This window comes from Macaca mulatta, chromosome 13 (genome assembly GCF_049350105.2).
Source record: "Macaca mulatta isolate MMU2019108-1 chromosome 13, T2T-MMU8v2.0, whole genome shotgun sequence".
NCBI classification, from domain to species: Eukaryota; Metazoa; Chordata; class Mammalia; order Primates; family Cercopithecidae; genus Macaca; species Macaca mulatta.
Window position 1 is genome coordinate 92,379,755 of NC_133418.1, and position 25,829 is coordinate 92,405,583.

Sequence of the window (25,829 nt, forward strand, 5' to 3'; positions counted from 1 at the left end):
CAAGCTTAAATATGTGATATGCTTAATCTGTGGAAATAAATATTTTATTAAGTAGAGATAAACTCTGCTATTAATTGCTTTACCAAATATTAGTAAAATGGAATTAGTTTCAATACTAGATTATAAAATTAATGACACAATGATCTCCTAATCTTCAAAGGAAAAAATTATTTTAAATCCCTATTCTGCTCAACTGCTCCCCAAAAGAGTTGCTTTAAAAAGGAGTTGAGGTTCTAAACTTACCAAATTGTATACACTAAGTATGTGCAGTTTTTTTGTATATAAATTGCAGTTCACATTAAATACATCAGCCTAGTTAGATATGTAAAAAATTTTAAGAATCTTTGTAGCTACTAAATATAAAATACACAAATGGCAGAATCTAACTTCTACATTTTCATTATATTTTCGGCTCTTCAGCCCAACTGTTAAAATAACAGATTTTAAATTCTATTAAAATACACTCATTTACTATCATTTTCCAACACGTTAACAGACTAAAGTAGGACTGCACACTGAAAAACTATGCAAGAAACACAACACATATAATAAATACATTTACCAGCTCTCTGCTAGTAAATACATTTCCTAGCAATTTTCTAGTATTTACTAGCTAGTACTTCTTGTCTAGCAATTTTCGAGTATTTACCAGTATTTCTAATAAATATATTTTCTAGCAATTTGCTTCACAATCATTCTCTTTTTCTCTAAATGAAGACATTTTCTGAGAAAACTGGCACTTCTGTCATCACTACAGCAGAAGATGTAAAGCAGCAAGAAGAGAAAGAAGAAAAAGAAGAATGTATCTTGACTATGTTAGGTATAGCTGGAACAGTACTTAACCTTTTAGTGATTGTTTTTGTCTACATCCATACCACACTCTGAAGGTCTCGTTCAAGGGACTGCATTCAGGGCAAAATCTGGCTCTAACAAGAAAGATTGAGAAGACTATCCTTTAAAAGCACACCTCCAGAATATTAAAACATATATCCCAGGGTAACTCCCTGCTCTAAGAGCAATTACTCTATGATGCTTCCAGCTTGAGGAATAAAATTACAACAAAGCAAATAGGCAAATTTTAACTTTTCACGGAGGAAAAAAACAGGGAAGACAAAGCAATGAATATGGACACTGAAGATAGACTACTCCAAAACATGCAAGATTTGGTAATGAATACAAGACACAACAGCAAAAATGCCACAACAACTTTTCTAAGAGTACATATAAAATATATATTAATTAAAATAAAACTGCATTTAGGTTTACGTTTTCTTTAAGCCTCTAGTAATCTACTTAATACAGGAAAGGGAAATTTAGTCAGTATGGGACAGAAGACAATGAAAATGTTTAGAAAAATAAAGTTTTAGTTAGCATTAATGAACACTGAATATTTTTAAAACTGTCTTTGGAAATTATATTTTAGTATCTCAAAAGAAATAACCATTAGCATGACTTTTGGTAGTTAAGCAGTTGTAAACATAAAGCCACACAGAAAAATAAAGACTACATAGAAAAGAAACTTTCTTGTTTCAATAAAGTATTGACATTATTTCTCTTAATAAATGTGGGTAATACAAAATAAAATTACCATTGTTAACATTTTAATATATTCCCTAAGTAAACTGGGAATATATTTTTTTGTTTCTTCTTTTCTTTTTGTTTTTTGAGATGGAGTCTTGCTCTGTCACTCAGATTGGAGTGCAGTGGCTCGATCTCGGCTCACTGCAAACTATGCCTCCCGGACTCAAGCAATTCTCGTGCCTCAACCTCCCAAGTAGCTGGGACTACAGGTGCCCATTCACCACACCCAGCTAATTTTTGTATTTTTAGTTTCGCCATGTTGTCCAGGCTGGGCTCGAACTCCTAACCTCAGGTGATCCACCTGCCTCAGCCTCCCAAAGAGCTGGGATTACAGGCTTGAAACACTGCACCTGGTCTGTAGGACTTTTTTAAAGCATTTCATGATTTACCATAAAAACATCTAGTTTGCATAATTATATAGTGTAAATACAACTGGCATAAACAAATCTGGAAACAAACACAACTCACACTTAACTGGGATGTTTGATAGAAGAAATGGAGAGTTACGGCTAATCTGGTAGGTAGTTACGTGGAAATCTGATTAAGAAAGTATACAATAGCTGGACTATAATGTGAAAGGTGATAATACAAGGATTAGGTATGTGAGCAGCTCATAGGAAAGAAAGGACTACTCTGGGTAATCAAGAATGGTATCCCTAAAGTGTGTGAGAAGTGAAATAATACTTCATCCTTACAAATCTGTACAAATCAAAGCAATTCAAAACTCATCTAAATTTTAAGCAACCAGTCCTCCCCTTATAAAACTTACCAGTCATAATTATTTAACACATAGAGTGATATGTTCTATACGAAAGTTATTTCCACATTGGATGACCTTGACAAAAATGAAAACTCTAAATAAAAGGAATTAACATTTGTTGATAAGCATTTACATTATAGATACTTAGTGGCCATCAACATATCTTGTGAGTGACCATATATAGAAATAAATACATTAAACATGGGCAAGTGTTTTAAATTTTATTTGTATTGCTCAGCTAATTCTCACAAAAACTAGAGCCATATTAAAATACTATTAAAGTAAAGTTTGGGCTAAAAATAAAGTGTCAGGTTACTCTACCTTTTTTTTTTTTTGAGATAGGGTCTCACTCTGACACTCAGGCTGAAGTGTAGTGGTGTGATCACGGCTCACTGCAGCCTCGCCCTCCTGGGATCCCACCTCCCAAGTAGCTGGGACTACAGGCGAGTGCTGATTGTTTGTTTTTTATAGAGACAGGGTCTAAGTTGCCCAGGCTGGTAATCCTCAAACTTCAGCCTCCCAAAGTGCTGGAATTGCAGGTGTGAGCCACCACTCCTGGTCTGCTACTCTACTTAGTAGAATAATCTGATAGATTATTTTATTATTTATTTTTTATTTTTTTGAGATGGAGTCTCGCTCTGTCGCCCAGGCTGGAGTGCAGTGGCTCACTGCAACCTCGGCCTCCGGGGTTCAAGCGATTCTCCTGCCTCAGCCTCCTGAATAGCTGGGATTACAGGCACGCGCCACCATACCCAGCTATTTTTGTGTTTTTAGTAGAGACAGGGTTTCACCATGTTGGTCAGGCTGGTCTCAATCTCCCGACCTCACGATTTGCCCGCGTTGGCCTCCCAGAGTGCCGGGATTACAGGCGTGAGCCACTTCACCCAGCCTATTTTACTTTTTCATAGAGATGAAGTCTCACTATGTTGCCGAGGCTGATCTCAAACTCCTGAGCACAAGCAATCCTCTCATCTTGGCCTCCCAAAGTGGTGGGATTACAGGCATGAACCACCACCACAGCATCCAGACTCTTTATTAAAACAGTACAAAGAAATGGCATAATTTGACAGTTTCAAATGAACTAATACCATGAAAGCTAAAAATAAGGATATACAGTTAAGTATCATGTTATGACAGCTCGGTAATTTTTAATTGTTTCTCAGGCAGTGTATATCAACAAAATAAAGTGTTTAAAAATTATATATTTTCTATTGGTATCAAATCTTATCTTTTCCTGTAAGAGCACTAATACAATTTCTATGTCCTTTTTAATCTAAAGAGCCCTGAGACCTAGGAAGATGGCTAGTTTCCAACTGCAAATTTACTTTGAAGTAACTACTAAGTAATTTGAATTTAATAAATATGGTCATATTTAAATTAAGACATTTGTCATAACAACAAAATTAACCTTATTCTCAAACAGTATACTCATGAAATTAAATACCGACTCTTAAAGAAACATATCCAAAGGTAATATAAAATAACAAAAACAGCTTTAAACACACAAAATACTCTTTGAGAAAAATCAGATGGTATATCCAAATGTAGTAATGGGTTTTGACACATTATAGTTTGTCATAAAACTGTCAAACCAATATTAGGGAAATTAAAAATTTTAATCCTAGTATATACCATCATTTAACTAACATAACCAGCCAAATCAGTACTTTATAATTTTCCCAATGAAGTCCTGTGCCTGCTCTCTCATGTCTACCTTACTCTAACATATCAGTTACTCATTTTTCTTTCTCATAATGACAAAATCCATTTATACCTTGCTTTTAAACTTGAAAATAAGTGAATTTTATAATCACCATGTTACCGCTAACCAGTTAAACTTGAACAACTGAATACATTTTTCTATATTTCATTTGTTCTTTCCTAATCTGTAAATTGTCAGATTAACCAGGATAACAGCAATTTCCCTTTATACTCTGAAAGAATATTCATCCCCATATAATAAGACCAGTATTAAAAAGGTAAAGATTTGATTTCAATAAGAATTTGTAGCATACCTCACTAAGTTAATGGCAAATAATTTAATGTGTGCTGAGTTTTAATATGCTGTTTCTAAAAAAAGGAACATATCATTTTCTAAAACAGAAGGCTGGGGTCTCTAAAGTAACATTCTGCCTGTTAACATTTGAATGGTAACAAATACTTCTAAAAATGAAACAGGAACTCCATCTAGTGGCCAGTGGGGTAACTCCATACTATACAGCGGCTGGAGAAAAAACGATTCTGGCATACAAAATGCAACTTCCAGAATACCATTTGTTATGAAAAGTGGAAGTGAAAATGTTGAGAAATAAATTAAAATGAGCAAATAATTAATGTATTTTCCTATCTAGAACACTAACATATGTCTTTATTTTAATAAGCAATAAGAAACAAATTATTAAAGCATCAAACTTACTATTTTGAGTAACTGGAACCATGATGTTAACCTTTGATAAATCTGATTAATTTAGCCTAAATATGAAGATTTATGTTTATGCTGTAATGCCACCAAACACTTTTTTAAAAGTCTCCATTCATTTACAGGCCGGGTGGTCACTCATGCCTGTCTGTAATCCCAGCACTTTGGGAGGCCGAGCGGGTGTGGATCGTTTGAGGTCAGGAGTTCGAGACCAGCCTGGCCAACATGGTGAAACCGTCTCTACTAAAAACACAAAAAAAATTAGCAAGGCGGGTGGCGGTCGCCTGTAGTCCCAGCTACTCGGGTGGCTGAGGCATGAGAATTGCTTGAACCTGGGAGGCGGAGGTTGCTGTGAGCCAAGATCATATCACTGCACTCCAGCCTGGGCAACAGAATGAGACTCCGTCTCAAAAATAAAATAAAAAATAAGTCTCCATTCATTTACATATCTAAATTTTCCTCTCCACCCATTTTAAGACCTACAAAAAGATGTCAAAATAGCAGGAAAACTACCATTAAGTCATAAAAATTTTATGCTAGAAACAGTGAATTCAAAAAGATGAAATACCAGGAATTTATCTTTTTTTGTTTTTGAGACAGTTTCACTCTTGTCGCCCAGGCTAGAGTGCGATGGTGCCATCACGGCTCATCACGGTGCCATCTCCACCTCCTGGGTTCAAGCAATTATCCTGCCCCAGCCTCCCACGCAGCGGGGTTACAGGCATGCGCCACCACACCCAGCTAATTTTGAATTTTTTTATTTTTTATTTATTTATTTTTTTAGTAGAGATGGGGTTTCTCCATGTTAGTCAGGCTGGTCTCGAACTCCCAACCTCAGGTGATCTGTCTGCCTCGGCCTCCCAAAGTGCTGGGATTACAAGCGTGAGCCACCGTGCCTGGCCAGGAGTTTATCTTAAGAATACTAAATGTATAAAGCTCTGGATATAAATGTTCCCAAAAGCATCTAATAATTTTAAATTTTACAAATAAAATAACAATCTAAAAGTAAATTAGGTTAAATAATGGTACAGCCATTATTATGCAAGTAAAAAGTTCTTAGGCAACTATTTAATGGCTAAATATATTTAATGATTAAATCACTAAATATAATCAGGGCCTGCCTCTGGAGAATAGGATCTGTGTCTCAGTTGTAGAATTGTGACAAGTTAGTAATGGAAAAAAGGTTGTCCTTTCCCCTAAGGAGCTTGTATGCTTCCTCTATTCTGGTAATAATTTTACAACTAACAACATTCTCTTTTGACCTTTGATGCAAAGATGTTCAGAACTAAAACTGAAGATCAATTTTATGAGCAATTATTGTTGATCCTTATGGCCAGCTTAGTATTATCATTTAATATGTTCAGGCCAGTTTTTAAACTTCTATTTAAATAAAACAGACTTAGCTAACCAGCTACATAGGAAACTCATTAATATGAGAACTTGAAGGTTTTATTAAAATGAGGAGCAGACTCTGGTATTCATCTCAATCTATAGTCATTAAACATAAAAGTTTGAAGATTACAAAGTATCTAACGTATACCTGTAGCCAGAAAATAAGGGCAAAAAGGGTGTGGGACAGAAACCACAACTGATATTTAAAATCAATGACAGACCAATCTCTGCACTGAAAGTAGGGCATAAACTAGTATGTTCCCTATATTTTCTTGTCTTGCTCACCAATCATTTAAAAACATGTTATAGAACGAAAATGGGCATTATTTTCTAAAGTTCTCAGAAAAGATTATTATATTAGGCCGGTGTTTTTGTATATCATCTGCTAGCAATATAAGCAAGTCATCCCTTGAATACAATTATCTCAGGCAAAATTATGAGGACTACTCTCACACTTACAGACCAATCTGTACAATATTCTATAAAATAAATGGTTATATTCTATAAAAATATCAGTATTATGAAAGATAAAGGTAGACTAGGAACTCTTCCAGATTACAGGAGAAGAAAAGGACATGACAACTAAATGAAGTAAAAGATTGTGGAGTGGATCCTGTCACATACCTCAACTCCCACATTGCCAAAAATAATACTAGATACACAAATGAAAAAATTGGGCCGGGCGCGGTGGCTCAAGCCTGTAATCCCAGCCAGCACTGTGGGAGGCCGAGACGGGCGGATCACGAGGTCAGGAGATCAAGACCAACCTGGCTAACACGGTGAAACCCCGTCTCTACTAAAAAATACAAAAAACTAGCCGGGCGAGGTGGCGGGCGCCTGTAGTCCCAGCTACTCAGGAGGCTGAGGCAGGAGAATGGCATAAACCCAGGAGGCGGAGCTTGCAGTGAGCTGAGATCCGGCCACTGCACTCCAGCCTGGGCGACACAGCAAGACTCCATCTCAAAAAAAAAAAAAAAAGAAAAAATTGGAAAATAAACTTTAGACTAATTTTCCAAAATAGAAATTTTACTAAGTCTAAGGAAGACTCTGGCTAGATAATTTGTTCAGATTTTTAAATGCCACTTAAGGCAGGGTGTGTTGGCTCACGTCTGTATATCTACACTTTTGGAGGCCAAGGTGGGCAGATCACATGGGCCAGGATTTGAGACCAGCCTGGCTAACATAGTGAAACCCCATCTCTACCAAAAATACAAAAATTAGCCGGGCATGCTGCTGCATGTCTGTAATCCCACCTACTCAGGATGCTGAGGCAAGAGAATTGCTTGAGCCTGAGAAGTGGAGGTTGCAGCAAGCCAAGATCGTGCCACTGCATTCCAGCCTGGGTGACAGAGGGAAACCCTGTCTCAAATAAATAAACAACAGCCACTTAAAAAATTAATTATTACTATTCTAACCAAAACTGATAACTATATATTTACATTTTTATATTTATATTTACTTATATAATTATATATTTACTTACATACTCATTTTTACTTATATAATATTAAGCTGTGTTTTCCTGAAAAGAATCCATATTTAATATCATTTAGGAGGCATGCTACCATTTAACCTACCGAATACAAGTTACATCATTTTATCTTAATACAAGGTATTATATCTTGTATTAAGTATTTGTTACCACATCCAAATATATCAATTAGAATTAACCACTGGACAAGGTACCAAATTCAAGAACATCTAAACCTAATGAAAGAAATTTCTTTTTTCCAGGAAAATAATGAATCACAAAAGAAAGGTCAAACTTTGATCTGTCACATTAAATTTCTAAAATAGTTCCAAGATATAATATCTAAGTCTCTGCAATTCCATACATTTACCAAAAATCAGTTTGTTAACATACACACCTTTCCAGGAAGTGCACTTACATGAATAGCAATTACTGTAAATATTATGTAAATAATCCTGGATTTCCTTTTTGACAATGAATCATAAAGGTAAAAGCTCAGTGTTATAAGAGAGTCAATTTCAGACTAAAACAGAAATTTAAAATTTTTGGTAGGTCAGGTCTTCAAAGTATAAGGATTAAGAAAATAATACTTCAATAATAGAGACGTGAGATAAAGAGAAACCCATCTCACTCTATTCAATTGTTCTATATAATCTAAAATTAAAATTATAGTCTCAAACATTTTAATCAAAAAATATACTATATGCATTTGACATCTACTTTTTTAAAAAGACCAATCTGATGTACCAAACAAGTCAATCAAAACAAACAAAAAAATCAGTCTAATACTTTTATGAAAGAGTTTGAAACAGACTGGGAAATGGCACATTTTTAAAGGACAACAATCCTCCTGATACTGGGGAATATGGGCAATAATCCCTTCAAATACTAACACTTTTACCAAACATCCAATTGTGTCACTTAGCTGCTACCAACCACAAAATAGACTACCAAGATTCACTCCCATTGTTTTCCTTATCTATTCTTCCTTAATAAATTAATGAAATACATACATGTTTATTTTCATGAGTAAGAATATAAATAAAGACAGAGATAAGAATATGAGAACAGAGTTGAAATAATAAATAATAAAGGTTTTGGCTGAAAGAAGTAGCTGTTAACTGCTTGTTTCTCTTGGAAATATCTATACATTTTTGAACATGTAACTTTCTATTCTTAGGAAAAGAATACATTTCTTAGATGATAATTCCGTAACCAAAGAAATAATAAACTATATTATTCAATCAATAATCAGCTGTATACTGGCAAAATAAGTAGCTACAGTACTTTTATTATTGAATTTTAAGAAATTAATCATCTTCTTATGAAGTACCTATGGACTTGAGTGACTTATGTATCTGCTTTTCTTCAAAAATAACCATTGTCAGCAATTTTGTTTGACAAAAATATTTAAAATCCACAGAACTTTGACTATATTCAGATCAGAATGATGTCATGAAGTTGTTAGACTTTGCCCTATTATTTTCAGTTACAGATAATTAAAAGGAAAAAGTGTACTTTCACCTTTCACAGATAAAGACAAAGGAATAATGAAACTTTTATTCTGTGTTCTAGGGTAAGTGATGACACAGTATCAAATTAAGGGCACCAAAAAAACAATCAAATATTTCCAGAAAATCCATCAAGTATTTCAATTGAAGCTTACTATTAGACAACGATAAAATAAGCAAACAAAATTATTCATCCACAAAGACATTTACAGGGATTATTTACCTGAATCATTTCGTAGATAAGATGACATGGCTGGGATGAGGCAGGACTGACTGAGAAGCTCAAGAAGTACAGAAGGAAGGGCATTACTGTTCTGCCCTCTAGTCTCATGAGATGACTGAGCTTCTCCATTTACCACACTACTCACAGGATTTATGTAACTGGCAAGAACCTAAAAATTGTTGAAATTAATTTGGATTTCAGTTTCACATACTTCAAAAATTTTTATGGTTAGAAATTCAATCTGAATACTAGCAGTACATATTTTCTACTTAAACAGTACCTTATACGATGTTTTAAAATAACTATTTGTTTAAATTTTCAAAAGGGAAGGATCTGTTTTGTCTGAGAGTGTTGCTTACAAAGGATGGTACATTACATATGACTAGACATATAAAAACAATACATCTGCGAACATAAAAACATAGTATCAACTCTGTATTATTTACATATTTTATTGAATAGACTCAATTCACAGTTTGAGGGTAACAAAATCTTGTAACTTTATACTAGAAGGAGCATTCTAGAGTTGCAGAAAACACATTCAACGTGTTAACCAACTTCAATTAGCTGATGCAGGAAGCAAAGCTAATCTTTTCATTAAGTATTTCCCCTATACATTTCTGTGGTATAAAGACTTTCTATTCTTGTTCAACTTGCCTGAATCTAGAAAAGTTATTTATCTATTTATTTTTTTGAGACAGAGTTTCACTCTTGTCGCCCAGGCTGGAGTGGAATGGCACAATCTTGGCTCACTGCAACCTCTGTCTCCTGGGTTTAAGTGATTCTCCTGCCTCAGTCTCCTCAGTAGCTGGGATTACAGGTGTCTGCCACCAAGCCTAGCTAATTTTTGTATTATTAGTAGAGACAGGGTTTCACCATGTTGGCCAGGCTGGTCTCAAACTCCTGACCTCAGGTGATCCACCCACCTTGGCCTCTCAAAGTGCTGGGATTACAGGCGTAAGCCACCATGCCCAGCCGAAAAGTTATCTTTAAAAATGTAAGCAACCATGAATCTGGGAGGTGGAGGTTGCAGTGAGCCGAGATCACGCCACTGCACTCCAGCCTGGGCCACAGAGTGAACTCCGTTTCAAAAAAAAAAAAAAAGTAAGCAACCAAAATGCATATAAAAAAGTAACAGTTAAAAAAAAAAAGCCCACATACAACACATTAAACAAGAAAATGCCTGTAGGAAGATGCATCTTCCAGCTACTAGATAATTTCATCCCTGCCACTTTCCTCTCAGTGAAGAAGCTAGTTGAGAGCGAAGAAATACAGAGTTACAAGTAAGCAAGAACAATCTTTATCCGGTGGTATCTTAGAATGCACTGGGAAGAAGAACCACAAGTGGGCATAAACATAGCTGAGGATAGTTGGATTAGTTATCAATATTTTAAAATAATACAAAAAAACACATTATTATGAAGAATATCAAGTTTACAAAATATACCTGCAGAAGGCAGGTAACATGTTCCTCTTCCAGCCTTTGTTTAGTTAAGGCTTGTTCCACATCCCACCCAGAAGCTGTAGAGCCTGTTCCAAAGCCAGTTCCTTTGGCCCAATATAACTGTTGTTCTTCTGTTGATGTAGGGTTATGAGAGCTTGACACCTGTGGCTTAAAATAACAAAAAATGAAAATCCATTACAATTTGTTTTTACTTATCTTCAAAAATATTTATCACTGGGAAAGTAAAATGATGCAGCTACTATAGAAAACAGTTTGGTGGTTGCTCAAAAAAACTAAACACAGATTTTCTGTACGGCCCAGAAATTCCACTTCTAGTACTAAAACAGATTAAAAACTGGTACTGAAATAGACACACGTTTTCAGTAGCACCATTTAAACTAAAAGATTATTAGAAAATAGCCCAGATACCAACCAACAGATGAATGGATCAACAAACAGGATATTTATTCAGCCATAAGAAGAAATGAAATACTGATATATGCTACATGAATAAACCTAGAAAACATTACACTAAATGAAAGAAGACAGACGCAAGGAACAATACATTACATGATTCAATTTATATGCAATATCCAGAATAGGTAAATGCATGGAGACAGAATGCAGATTGCTAATTGCCAGGGGCTGGGGGAAGGGGTAAATGGAGACAAAGTGCTTATATTTAAGAATAAATAAATATTTAAAAATATTTATCAAGAAAAGAAGGGATAAACCACCCTAGAACCTAAAAAGTCAATGACTCAAAATTGAATTGAGATATGAGCAGATCTTTTTAGGATATAGTAAAAGGGTATCTCAACTATTCCTAACCCTTTGCATGTTTATATACATTTTATAAATGGTTTGTAAACTTCCTCCAAAATGAACCTGGAATTGTATCAAACTTAAGGATTGATCTGGGAAGAAATAATACCATTGCACTATCATATCTAACCCATCGAAGATATACATGAGCAAAGACAGATTCCCCTGCCTCAGCCTCCCATGTTGCTGGGAATATAGGTGTGAGCCACCAGGCCTGGCTAATTGTTGTAATTTTAATAGAGATGGAGTTTCACTATGCTGGCCAGGGTGGTGTCGAAATCCTAACCTTAAGTGATCTGTCTGCCTCCACCTCCCAAAGTGCTGGGATTACAGACATGAGCTACCATGCCTGGCCAAAAAATTCATAAAGAGGTATTATACATATTTTTCAGATTTATTCATAGAAATTTTCCATTTTTGGGGCTATTCTAAAATATATCTTTATAAAGCTCATTTTATGTGTCTGTTGCTAGTATGTAAACATTAACTAATTTTTATATACTGACCCCATGTTGTATCATTAATAAACTCACTTATGCCACTAATTATTTTGGTATTTTCTTTTCTTCTTTTTTTTTTTTTGGAGACAAAGTTTAGCTCTTGTCGCCCAGTCTGGAGTGCAATGGCGCAATCTCGGCTTACTGCAACCTCCACTTCCTGGGTTCAAGTGATTCTCCCACCTCTGCCTCCCGAGTAGCTGGGATTACAGGCGCCCGCCACCATGTCCAGTGAATTTTTGCATTTTTAGTAGAGACGGGGTTTCACCATGTTGGCCAGGCTGGTCTCGAACTCCTGACCTCAGGTGATCCACCCGCCTCGGCCTCCCAAAGTGCTGGGATTACAGGCGTGAGCCACAGCACCCAGCCTATTCTGGTATTTTCTACAATACAATTAAATCATATTGAAATAATGAGGAATTTTTCTCTTTCTTTCTTGAATTTCCTGTCTTACTGCACTGGCTAGATCCCCACCCACAACCCCCATTTTATAGTATTATTCTTAAAAGTTCAAAAAGGAAGGAAGAAGGATCACAGTATAAATTCAGCATATCTTGGCAAATGGGAAAGCTTATTAAGCACTTAAATCCTTTCTGTTTTTCAAGTAGATAGGTTTCTTTTTGGTTTACTGAAGGAGACTAACAGAGAAAGCAATCAATTTATAATGTTTTAAATATCCTCTTAGATGTGAAAATGGAACACCCGAGTCTCTGAAAGATTACTTCAGAAAAAAACTTTACTCTGTACTCCCTAATTAAAACTAGTTTTTTTAATAACTGAAATAATTAAAAGTGAACCTACCTCAGTTTGATTCACGCTAGAGTTTGGAACTCGTGGGGCATGGTGGCTCAAAGCAGAGAGACAGACAAGAATGAGGTGTAAGGCTCCAATTTCCAACGCCATCCGCCTTAGAAGTACACCATCATCAGTTGTCAAAGGTGTAGTGCTAAACAAGCTACGAAGGACGTGGAAAGGAAGGGTTGGAAGCACATTGGCTGATGGAGATTGAAGAATATGACCTAGATTGAAAAAAGAAGAGGACTTCAAGATTAAAAACAGTTAAAGCACAATAAGAAGCTACATACAGGATCATAAATTAATAATGACACTGTAATACAAAATAATATCACTAAATTATTTAAAAACCAAATACTACAAATAGAACAGTAGTATCTTAAAATTTAATCACGAATAAGTGTCAGGAAAAACTGTCAGACACAGTACACATAAACCTCAAAAAAAATGGAAACATGTATGATAATAGCTATAGATTATGTCAAAATTATTACAAATAGAATTTAAACTAAAACCTAAACAATAGAAAAGAAGCATTAGTAGTATCTTAAACAGTAAGAAAGTAACTGCTTTCCTTGGGAGTAGCTTTAACCATGAACAGATAATGAACAAGTAAAACTATTTTTTTCCCAACAGTGTTCTACTGTGTTCTAGCCAGGAAGGGGTATTACATGCAAAGAAAGCAATGCTACGTGGATGGTACACGAAACAATTATTACAGAAAGAGATATCATAACTACGCTTTTTAATAAAAATTCATTGTATATGCATTAAAAATAGTATGAAATTACAGAAAGGCTTTTTTTTTCCTTTTCTGTTTAGGGTTACACCTACTTTAACACTGTAGTAACAGAGTGTTGAAATATCATGGTTCTTATCACACATTCTATGTCTGTATCAAAATATCATATGTTTAACATAAATATGTACAACTATTGTATCAATAAAAAAAATGGTTCTTACCCCTCTACCTACTTAAAAAAAAAATCAGATCAAGCAATTAGAAATTCCTGACCTACTAAAATAAATACAGTTGATACCTGAATAACAAAGGTTTAAACTACATAGGCCCACTTATATGCCAACATTTATGAGGGATTTTTGTTGTTAGGAAAATATAAAGGAAAAAATATTTACTTTGAATATTTGATAGCTTCAGAGTTTCAAGATCTACAAATAAATTCATATAGTTTTATTAGATTAAATATACTTTGTAGTACAGGACTTAACAGTTTATTCTTTCTAAATGGCATGTGAAAGAAATCAACCGAATCAAAACCTTGTGGTTTTAAAATAACATAAGGAAGTATTAATTGTCTAGTAAATATTAAGAGAATAAACAGTAAGTGAAAATGTAGAGGTCACCCAAATGAAAATCGACTTGTCAGGCTATCCTGTAATTCTTCAGTTTTTCTTTCTATTAAATAACAATGCCAACCCAAAGGAAACAATCATCACAGCCTTCTCTTATTATTCTATATTATCATTAATACATATTATGGCATTATTTTCCTGATTCTGTTCTCTTTAATCTAAGTATTCCTACCAGATTCATTTTCTAAAAAAAACTATATTCAACACATTACTGATCTTAACACATTTTAATAAGCCTTTATTGCTATTCAAAATAAAATCTAAAGTTCTTAAGCAAGTTTTTTCCATGATCTGTTACCAATATTAGCTTTTAAAATGCTCACAATGCTGCCTTTTGTACAAATTTTCATCAGCTAACTTATCCCCTCTCACAGATTTTAACCTGGAAACACTGCTCATTCCATTTATTTTCTTTCTGAGATAACTCATCGCAACCTAAATCTAACCTGTCCTTCAAGGCCCCACTAAAAACTACTATCCCACTTCATTCACATTGCTGTGTAGTAAATAAATAATCTCTCTCACACGTGTGTTTCTCCATAATACTGCACTCAAGAGTGCTCAAGGGATTTTATAACTTGCTAAGTCTACATGTTTATATACATCCCTTGTTACTATTACTGGAGAACATTAGCTACTTGGGGGTAGCTCTAAATAATTGCTTCATGTTTAAATCCCTCCAGTGATGCCCAACAGTTTTGTCAGCACAAGGAAAATAATTTTTGAATGAATACAGAGATGAAAATGAAGATTCTTTAGGATTTATTATAACTAACCACCTACAACACCACCTACAACAAATCATCTAACAGCTTAACTATGAAGGAAATAAATGATGAACAACAGGCAATGATCTGGATAACTTTACACAATCTATTCACATATGTACTGACAAATTTAATACTAAACACTTACTTCCTTCTCCATCATCTGTTACTCCCAATACCAATCGAAGAAGGCACTGGGCATGTTTTCTCTCTTTCAGTAGCACTTCGGCATAGCCCGGAAGACGAAGAAATAATCCAAAAGCAGCCAAAGAATGGGCAGGTATGGGGGACATGGTCTGTACTGCTGACTTGATAGGTGGAGGTTCAGCCGCGATAGTTTCTGGTGCTTCATAAACTAACTCCCCTGACTGTTCAATGGTCACCCATTCAAACTGATCGCTATCCTTTGGCTTTTCCTGAGTGGTGGATGTTACAACTGGAGCACTCACCTAAAGAAAAAGAAAAGTGTTCGCTTGGCTGTTCACATTTTCAACATCAGATTCAAAGTAAAGACGTAACTTTAAATGATCTCTTTAAAATATAGGACTATAGGATTAATAAAACTACTTGCTTTAAAAAACAAGCTTCCGGCTGGGCACAGTGGCTCATGCCTGTAATCCCAGCACTTTCAGAGGCTGACGCAGGTGGATCACTTGAAGTCAGGAATTTGAGACCAGCCTGGTCAACATGGTGAAACCCCGTCTCTACTAAAAATACAGAAATTAGCCAGGTGTGGTGGTGCATGCCTGTAGTCCCAGCTACTCAGGAGGCTGAGGCAGGAGAAACACCTGAACCCAGTAGGTGGAAGGTGCAGTGAGCCGAGATCACACCACTGCACTCCAGCATGGGTGACAAAATGATCTCAAAAAAATAAATAAAAATAAAAACAAGCTACCAAACATCAAGACGCACATGACATCCGAAGTATGGCAGCGTCTGCCAAGTGTCGCTATATTAGTTATTTCCACCTTTATAATTAGTTAAGTATCTGTATGCAGATTCTTGAGACTATTTAAATACCTTATTTCTCGCCAAACTTTTGAACAGTTAGTCTTAGCATTTTTATAATTGTTCCTAAAACAATTATTACTACTGTGGTTATCAAAAGGAGACTTTCTAATTCTGTCATTCCTTCTACATTTGTTAGTTGGCACCAAGCTATAAGGAAAAACATTCCCTTCTTGTCTATTAATTTCTATCAATATGGACTCTAACTTTATTACATAGGTATATTGTTACTATCATTATTAATTCTGATGCTTGAGGGAAATAAGAATTGGTCTCTGAGATCTCATTAAAGCAGGATCCTGCTTGCTATTAACTTGTCCCCCATTGTTCTTTAAGCATTTCCTTGCTTTCTAACACAGCAAAACATTCTAGGCTCATGTCTATATACCCTTCCTCAATACTAGAATTTCTCCAAGGAGCCCTGATTTCTTTTAGTGGAAAATTTTTTAAATGACAATATGGAAGATATATGCGCATACATCACTAGGGGGAGTCTGCCTCTGGGTCCTATCGGCAAACATACCTAGAAAATACATGTATGTGCATATGTGTAAATATATATATAGACATAATTTCTAGTATGTATTCTTGAAAACTGTCAAGGCCATCGAGGCCATGAAAGATAAATAAAGATAGTAGAATTGTTACAGATTGAAGACTATAAGACAACAAAATGCAACAGATGATCCTGAACTACTAGTACCCTCAAACCATGCAAAAGAAAATTGATTTCTTTTTCTTTGGCCCTAAAGAACATTAGAAGGACAACTGGCAAAAGCTGAGTAAGATTTGCAGTCCATAGTAGAGTCAGTGTGAACTTCTGATTTGTATAATTGTACTGTGGTTATCTAAGAGAAGTTTCCTGCACTTAGGAGTAAAGGAGCATCGTGTCTATAATTTAATCTTAATAATTCAAAGAGAAACTCCAATTCTGAGCATGGTTGCCCTACAAACTTTTCATTTCATTTAGAAATATTCTATTTATCTTGCTTGGCCATGAATAACGTACTTCACTAAATACTAATTTGAAGTTCTACATGCAAACATATAATGAAATGAATAGTGAGCTAATCACAGAGTTATCTCATTATTCACTTAAAACATCAGGATCATGCCTAAGCTTCCTGTATGACTTCAGTAGTAGATCGATAGGTAACTCTGTGGGGTGATTTTTAAATGAATGGTGAAGTAACTCTGTGATTAGTTCACTATTTCTTCCTTCTTTTACATATATATGTAAAAGTCTGAAGCTGATCTACAGCTTAGATCCGTCTTAAGTTGATCTACAGCTACACTACATACATCTGTACACTGAATAAAACAGCTGCAATTTCGATGCCAGCCTATTTTGACTACTGAAGCTTAGGCCAGAATGACAATATGAAATAGCCTAATTGTAAGAACATGGGAATTTGGGCACTTTTCACTTCTAAACCATTTTGAAACCCTTTACAGGAAACTTTTTTTAAAGTACCTCTATATTTATTATTTTATGCTGCACAAAAGATAGTTTCATATAAAAGTGCCTATATGATAATAGAACATTGTTATAGAAGCAGAACTTTACCTCAAGTGTTTACCTTAAGTGTTTTCTTAAAAGACTATTTCTCAAATGATGCCACAAAACAAACCAAATACAATGAAAGCAAAAAGACAGCAAAACGAAAGAACTCTTGATTTACAGCATTCAAATTCTTCAACAAGTGAAAGACCCTCAACTTCATGAATATCAGAAGAGCAAATGAAAACCACTATCATGTATCATTTCCCATCTCCCATTACACAGATAAAAATTTTTAAGTCTTATATTAGATACATATACAATTCTTCACAACAACCTTTTTCATTATAGCTAACAACTGGAAACAATAAAAATGCCAGTCAACATTAAGACTAATACACACAGTAAGGTATAGTTAAATATACAGCAAGTATATTACAGCTATACAAATGAGACCACCACAGGTTTAGGCATCAACAAAGATTAATTTCAGAATACAGGTTCAGCAAAAGCAGCATACAGTAGAATATAAACTGATTTTTATACAAATGTCAAAAGTATAACTATTCAAACAGAACTGCTTTAGGGTATTAAGATGGATTTAATTTTTTAAACCATATATTATATTCGCTTGTATTATGTCACATTTTGAAAGTCAAAACTGAAAAGTACATAAAAGCATGCTTTTGCTCAATTAACAACAAAGAAATTTTATTTCTGATATACTAGGATAAAACAGCTCAATTTCCCAAAGGAAAGAGTCTAATAAGGACATGCTCACTTTGAATAATGTCTAAAACACAAATAAATTATTTTAAATTCGATAAATAAGATATGATTTATCTCACAGGCTTTTAGGAATTACGATATTCCAACAATGTGATGCCTTTAATTCTGATACTCATTATATGTCACAGCAAACTGAGAAGACATGATACTTTCTAAAGTAGTCAAATGCTCCAATTTAAGAACAAAATATGAGTTTCAGATTAAATTGGAGAAACATAGGATTAACGTGATTTCAAAAATCACAGTCATGGTACTTACAAATGAAAACAGACTAAAAATTCAGTATGTTTGATTATAATTCTTTATGAGTGTATACATACAAACGTACACATGTACTTCTTATGTTGATTCTGGTTGTATTTGTCAAGGAATTTATCCATTATATCTAAATTATCAAATATGCTGGCATAAAGTTGGTTATAATAGTACCTTATTTTATTCTATAGAAATTACAACAATGTGCTTGCCATCATTTGTGGATGTCCAATTTGTGTGGTTTCCCTTTTTCTTGAAAAATTTTCATAGTTCATCAATTTTACTAAAAGTCTCAAAAGACAAAATATATGGTTTTCTTGTTTCTCTGATTTTTTGTTTTATATTTAACTGATTCTGGCTCTTACTGTAATAATTCCTTGCTTCTGATTTTTGGTTAACTGTACTCCTGTTTTTCTAGTTTCCTGAGGTGGTAGTGTACATCACTGATAAATCTCTTAATTATAAGCATTAGCTATATCCCATGTCATGCTGGGATTATCATTTTGAAATATATTCTGTAGTATGTATTGTGATTTCCTCTTTCATCCATGTGTTATTTAAAACTATACTGCTTAAGTTACAAATATGTGAGGTTTTCTAGATCTTACTGCTAATGATTTCCAATTTAATTCTGATGTGGTTACAGAACATACTGGGTTTGATTTTAATGTTTTTAAAATGTACTGAGACTTTTATATAGGCCAGCATACTGCCTATCTTTCTTTGGAAAGTACATCCTGTAGTTGGTAAATGCTGTGTTCCATAAATGTTGGTTAGGTCCATCTAGAAGTTCTGGGTGTTTCTCCCAAAATCTCCTACATCCTCACTTTGTTTCATTTACTGAGAGATAAATGTTATAATCTATTACTGAAATGTAGATTTATCTAGTTCCTCCTTCAGTTCTATAGATTTCTGATTCATGTACTTTGAAGCTATTAAATACAAATTTAGGATTGTTATGACTTATTTTGAATTAATACTTTCATATTTAATAATCCTTTTTATTTCTTATATGCTGGTCTATGATTCAACTTTGTCATATATTAAAAAATAGGGATAGCAGCTTTCTTCTTCTTTTTTTTTTTTTTTTTTTTTTTTTTTGAGACGGAGTCTCGCTCTGTCGCCCAGGCTGGAGTGCAGTGGCCGGATCTCAGCTCACTGCAAGCTCCGCCTCCCGGGTTTACGCCATTCTCCTGCCTCAGCCTCCCGAGTAGCTGGGACTACAGGCGCCCGCCACCTCGCCTGGCTAATTTTTTGTATTTTTAGTAGAGACGGGGTTTCACCATGTTAGCCAGGATGGTCTCGATCTCCTGACCTTGTGATCCGCCCGTCTCGGCCTCCCAAAGTGCTGGGATTACAGGCTTGAGCCACCGCGCCCGGCCGCAGCTTTCTTCTTTCAAGCACATCTCTTTAGACAGCATATACTTGGGCTTTGCTTTTTTCTCTATTCTGACAAATGTTTGCTTTTCAAATGGGGTATTCAATACACTTACATTCATTTATTCATTCATTCATTTAACTACAGAGATGCAGTCTCACTCTGTCACCCAGGCTGGAGTGCAGTGACACGATCACTCACTGCTACCTCTGCCTCCCAGGTTCAAGCAATTCTCCTGCCTCAGCCTCTCAAGTAGCTGTGATTACAGAGGTGCACCACCACTGCTGGCTAATTATCATATTTTTTAGTAGAGATGGGGTTTCACCATGTTAGCCAGGCTGGTCTTGAACTCCTGAGCTCAGGTGATCTGCCTGCCTCAGCCTCCCAAAGTGCTGGGATTACTGGCGTGAGCCACCATGCCCTGCCGTACACTGTACATTGTTGATGAGACGTTGTATCAACTCTTGATTTTAAAATCTTCCTTGGAGTGTGTTTAGTTTTGTTTAGCAGATAGGGAAATTATTGGTAGATCACCCTGAACTTAGAGGCTTTTGTAATTTATTAGAAAAGTCTATTTTGATTTTTCCCTTATTTCTCAAGTGAATCTTCATTAGGATGTAGCCTTTACTCTCAATGTATGGGCCATTTGGAATTCCAATGGAAAAGCCAAGATTTTTATCTCTGAGCAGGACTAAAACTGCAAATTGTATGCTCTCTGTGATAGACAGCAGCTGAAATCTCTGTACAGCTTTTTCAGCATTCTAGTTCATGCTTGCTCTCAAAATGCCTATGTTTAATAATTCTGGAGCAAGCTAGAGATGTGCAGAATTTGGAGCTGCTCAGCTTTGGCTTCCTCCTTTCTGAATTCCTATTTTCCAGCCAGTATGGAAGAATCAAACTCCAGCCAATACGACTGTGGCTTAAGTCTGAGTTCTACCTGTACCACCTAACAAAGACTGAGGGATACCCCCGAGAAAAGCTGTATAGACACTAATATCACTGAATGTGATTCTATTAATTCTATGTTTAAATCCTCTTAAATTCTGTCTTTAAATTTCTGCCTGTTTCTCGTTGCTCTTCAAAGCCTTTAAGTAACTTTTAAAATATATTTTGTCTGGAGTTTTTAACTATAGAGACCACAGAGTTAATCCCATACTTGTTATTCTGCCATCACTGATTTTTGAGAGGCGATGGGCAAAGTGGGTGAAGAATTGTAGAAAATGTTCTCCAATGGGTATAAAATTCTAGGATGACAGATTGTTTTGCTTTACCTTGTTGCTTACTGTCTTCTAGCATTTTTAAAGTTGTAATTCCCTGGCTCATATAGTTTCTGTTGAAAGGCCAGTTGTTAGTGTTATTGCTGCTGTTTTGAAAATATAGGTCACTTCCTTTATGGCTGGCTTTAATATTCTTTCATTGCCTTAGAATTTTTCTTTTTGGGGGGATGAGGTCTTGTTATGTTGCCCAGGTGGTCTGGAATCCATGGGCTCAAGTAATCCTCCCACTTCAGTCTCCTGCGTAGCTGGGATTTCAGGGATGCACCGTAGTGGCCAGCTGTCTTTGTTTTTAATCACTTTTACCATGACAGTTCCAGGCATGCATATCCTGCATGAAGTTAACAGTTTCTTATATGTTGAATTGAGATTTAAGTTTTACATCTATTTGGGAGATTTTTCTTCTTCTCAATATTGTTTCTGTCCATGTTTCAACTCACTCTTTTTCTGGGTCTATAAATTCAGGTACGTTAGAATTTTTCACTTCAATCCATATAGCTCTTATGTTCTTTTCATTCTTTACACTTTCTATGCTTCAGTTTGAACCATTTCTTTTTTTTTTTTTGAGACAAGAGTCTTGTTCTGTCACCTAGGCTGGGGTGCAGTGGCACAATCTCGGCTCACTGCAGCCTCCGCCTCCCAGGTTCAAGCGATTCTACTGCCTCAGCCTCCAGAGTAACTGGGATTACAAGCGCCCACCACCACATCCAGCTAATTTTTGTATTTTTAGTAGAGACGGGGTTTCACCAAGTTGGCCAGGCTGATCTTGAACTTCTGACCTCAGGTGATCTGCCTGCCTTGGCCTCCCAAAGTGCTGGGATTACAGGCGTTGGCCGCTGCACCAAGCTGAATGATTTCTTTTGATACATCTTCCAGTTCACTACTGTTATTATCTGCAGTGTCTCTTTTCTGTTTTTTGGTTTTTTTTGAGACGGAGTTTCATTCTTGTCACCCAGGCTGGAGTGCAATGGCGCCACCTCGGCTCACTGCAACCTCCACCTCCCGGGTTCAAGCAATTCTCTTGCCTCGGCCTCTTGAATAGCTGGGATTACAGGCACCTACTACCACACCGGGCTAATTTTTGTATTTTTAGTAGAGACGGGGTTTCACCATGTTGACCAGGCTGATTTCAAACTCCTGACCTCGGGTAACCCTCCTGCCTTGGCCTCCCAAAGTGCTGGGATTACAGGCGTGATTACAGGATTACAGGCTGGGATTACACCATGCCTGGCCAGTGTCTCTTATTAAACACACCTAACAGTATCCCTAATTTGATATATTAGAAATTCTCAACCCATCCCATATAGCTAGTATTATCCTGACACCAAAACCAGACAAGGGCATTACAATTATAGACCAAACTCTGTATTACTTTTCTACTGCTACTATAACACATTGCTACAAACTCAGTGGCTCAGAACAGCACAAATTTATCATTTTAAAATTTCAGAGGTCAGAAATCCAAAATAGGTCTTATGGGACTAAAATCTAAGGCTGCATTCCTTCTAGAGGCTCTTGGGGAATAATAGCTCCTCACCTTTTCCAGCTTCCAGAGACTACTCACGTTCCATGGCTGTTGGGTGCTTCCATCATCACATCATATCCTCTATTCCTGGCTTCTGCTTAGACGGCTGAGGAAATCCACGAGTTATATGCCTAATCTCTTCAAAGAGCCCTCTATGTGACTGAATACTCTGACTTTTGATGTTTCTAAGGCACTAGCAAAAAGTTGTCCAGCCTCACCCTTGGCTTACACTTCGGAGCATGCTTTTCTGATAGTGAATCTCTAAATTTTAGCACCTTCTGTCATCTGGATAGGTAATTTCACAAACTGACAAGCACTAATTGCTTGTATTTCAACAGTTCTTCTCTCAATTTGTATCTTTCCTCTCACATTTCACTATAAGCAGCAAGAAAAAAACAAGTTGTACCTTCACCACTTTGTGTGGAAATCTCAGCTAAATATCCAAGTTCATTACATGCAAGTGCTGCTTTCTACATTTAGGATACAATGAGTTAATATTTCCGCTACTATATGACAAAGATCCCTTTTCCTTCAGGTTCTGGTAACGTGTTCCTCATTTCCTTCTAAACCTCCTTGTCAGCACTTTAAACACCGTATGTATACCAAGTCTGCTTACGACAATTCAGATATTCTCTAAGACATTATAGGTTTTATCCACTATGATCCTTACTTTTATCTAGGCCCTCACTGGCAGAAGCTTTATCATCCACATTTTATCTAACAATCTGTTCAAGGTAATCTAGATTTTTTTTTAAATCACGCTACTCAAAATTATTCCATACTCTGCCAAGTACCCAATTCTAAAGTCACTTTCACATCCTTAGGTATGTATTACCAGGACCCCATTTCCAGCTACTAATCAATATAGTGAACCACACTGAATACTAAATTAGAAAAAATCATTTATGTTGAACAATAATAATGCTGAAAATGTTGGGGTCTTTTCTGCTTCAAACTTTTGAGTAATTACGTCATTGTCTAGTAAGAAATAAAATTTTACTTATTCTCTGTCAATCACCTTATAACAGAGTTATATCACCTTATAATAAAAATATCTTTTTGAATAGTAGGTAAGCAATAACATAAATAAGTATTATTGGGGGCTGCATTTTGTCCTCCCAAGATATGTTCAAGTCCTAACCCCTAGTATCTATGAAGGTTACCTTATTTGGAAATAGGGCCTTTGCAGATGTAATCAAGTTAAGATGAGGAAATAATGGTTTGGAGGACCCTACATTAAATGACTGGTGTCCTTATGAGGAGAGAGAGATACAGGGACACACAGGAAAGATGCCCATATGATGATGTAGGCAGAAATTAAAGTGATACAGCTACAAACCAATGAACAGCAAGAACTACTGGCAACCAAGAGAAGCCAGGAAGAAGCAAGGAAGGAGTCTTCCCTAGAGCCCAAATTCAGAGGGAGCATAGCCCTGCTGACATCTTGATTTCAGACTTATAGCCTCCTCAACTGTTGAGAATAAATTTCAGTTGTTTTAAGCCAGGCAGTTTGTGGTATTTTGGTACAGCAGCTCAGGAAACTATAATAGAGTCTAGAGCTACTATGCCAAAATAAACACAAACACACACACACACACACACACACACACACACACCCCCGACATGAAATCAAATAGAATAATTCCCCTACTTCATTCAACAAACATAAAGTTTTGTTTTTACAACTCTCCATGCACCAAACTTCCTACTGATTGATACAAGAGCATGGAAAGCACAGACACTGACAGCATCGTAAATGAACACGGGAATAGGTTATGTTTTTAAACCACCAAAAATGGAAATGGCACCTGAAACAGGAATAAAAGGTAAACAAAAAGATACATATTGGTAGCAGTATAGACTCCTATTTTACTCTCCTATTTCCAATAATGTCTCTGATAAATATCACACTTAAAGCAGTATAGAAAAGAGAATGCTAGTGTTACAACCATGAAACCAAGATAAATGCTACAGTGTAGTAAGTTTGGCAAATGTGCTTAATCTTCAACATTTCTTCCATACCTACTAAAGGTCATGAAGCTCTGTACAGACTGATCATTGAAAGAGTTATATAATGTTCAAAAAATATAAAGCAAAGGGTATTTCTACAAAGTTAATCCAAGTACATTAAAAAACAAACATAAAAAGAATGAACGGCTTAGCTACAGAATGATATACTCGATTAGGAAATCTTATCTTACCTGTTGAATTACTTCTGGATATAACATGGGTAGTCTTTCAGCAATAAGAGCCAGTCCACCCATTCCTGCAAAAACTTGTAATGGTGACTGAATGGGACAGGTTTCAAGCAAAGATTCATCCAATATCCCATCCATGCATTCATCACCTGGAGTGAGAGCCTCATCTTCTGGACAGCTAGCAAGTAAGTCTCCATGATCTAGACAATAAATTACAAATAATTGAATAGGTAAGAAAGTGTATATTTTTATAATATTCTTTCATTTACAAAAGCAGGTATTATTACTGTTTTCTTGCTACTCAAAAAAGAGCACAAAACATCATTTATTTAGATATAGCTGTATTATGGCTAGATACTACAATGACCTTTAAATGACTTATGATACTACCTTCTTTAGTCTTGTTATTGGAAGAATGGTTCATGGACTAGTAGCATGGGCATCACCTGCAAGCTTGTTTGAAATGAAGAATCTCCATTTTAACACTATGATGCAGGTCATTTGTAAGCATACTGAAGTCTGAGAAGCACCGTCCTTTAGGGCATACTTATAACTTATATCCTATGTTAAAATAAGTAAGTTCTCAAAAGTACTCATAGCAAATAATATGCTCTAAAGTATCCTATTAAGAAAAATTAATGATAAAGACTTCTCTCACTGAAAACAAAAAATTATACCATATACCGTATTAGTTTAACTCTGAATTACTCACAAAAGAAAACCAAAAGATCACGTAAGGAGACCCTTTAAACATTAAAACAAAAGAGAGAAATAATTGTGCTGAAAAACTGGGCAAAAAAAATGTACCAAAATTTGCTGAAGAATATAAAAGACCAATAACT

At 35.6% G+C, this 25,829-nt stretch overlaps 1 protein-coding gene and 1 non-coding gene across 33 annotated transcripts in view; both read right to left on the bottom strand.

Moving 5' to 3' along the window:
* The window catches only part of BIRC6 (baculoviral IAP repeat containing 6), a 255,908-nt gene that overhangs the window by 60,744 nt on the left and 169,335 nt on the right, over window positions 1–25,829 (bottom strand). For all 32 annotated transcript variants that reach the window (XR_013402861.1, XM_077959773.1, XM_077959772.1 and 29 more), the window contains 5 exons: window positions 24,991–25,187; window positions 15,208–15,508; window positions 12,925–13,142; window positions 10,805–10,969; window positions 9,358–9,526 (listed from right to left, as the gene is read on the bottom strand). Coding sequence is in view for 31 of the 32 variants with exons in the window: in XM_077959773.1 (XP_077815899.1) it covers window positions 9,358–9,526; window positions 10,805–10,969; window positions 12,925–13,142; window positions 15,208–15,508; window positions 24,991–25,187 (1,050 nt within the window). In the remaining variant the exon portion in view is untranslated. The remainder of the gene's footprint in view (window positions 1–9,357; window positions 9,527–10,804; window positions 10,970–12,924; window positions 13,143–15,207; window positions 15,509–24,990; window positions 25,188–25,829) is intronic.
* On the bottom strand, window positions 24,292–24,385 carry MIR558 (microRNA mir-558). The gene has a single exon (NR_032612.1). It is a non-coding gene; the product is annotated as a microRNA mir-558 (primary transcript).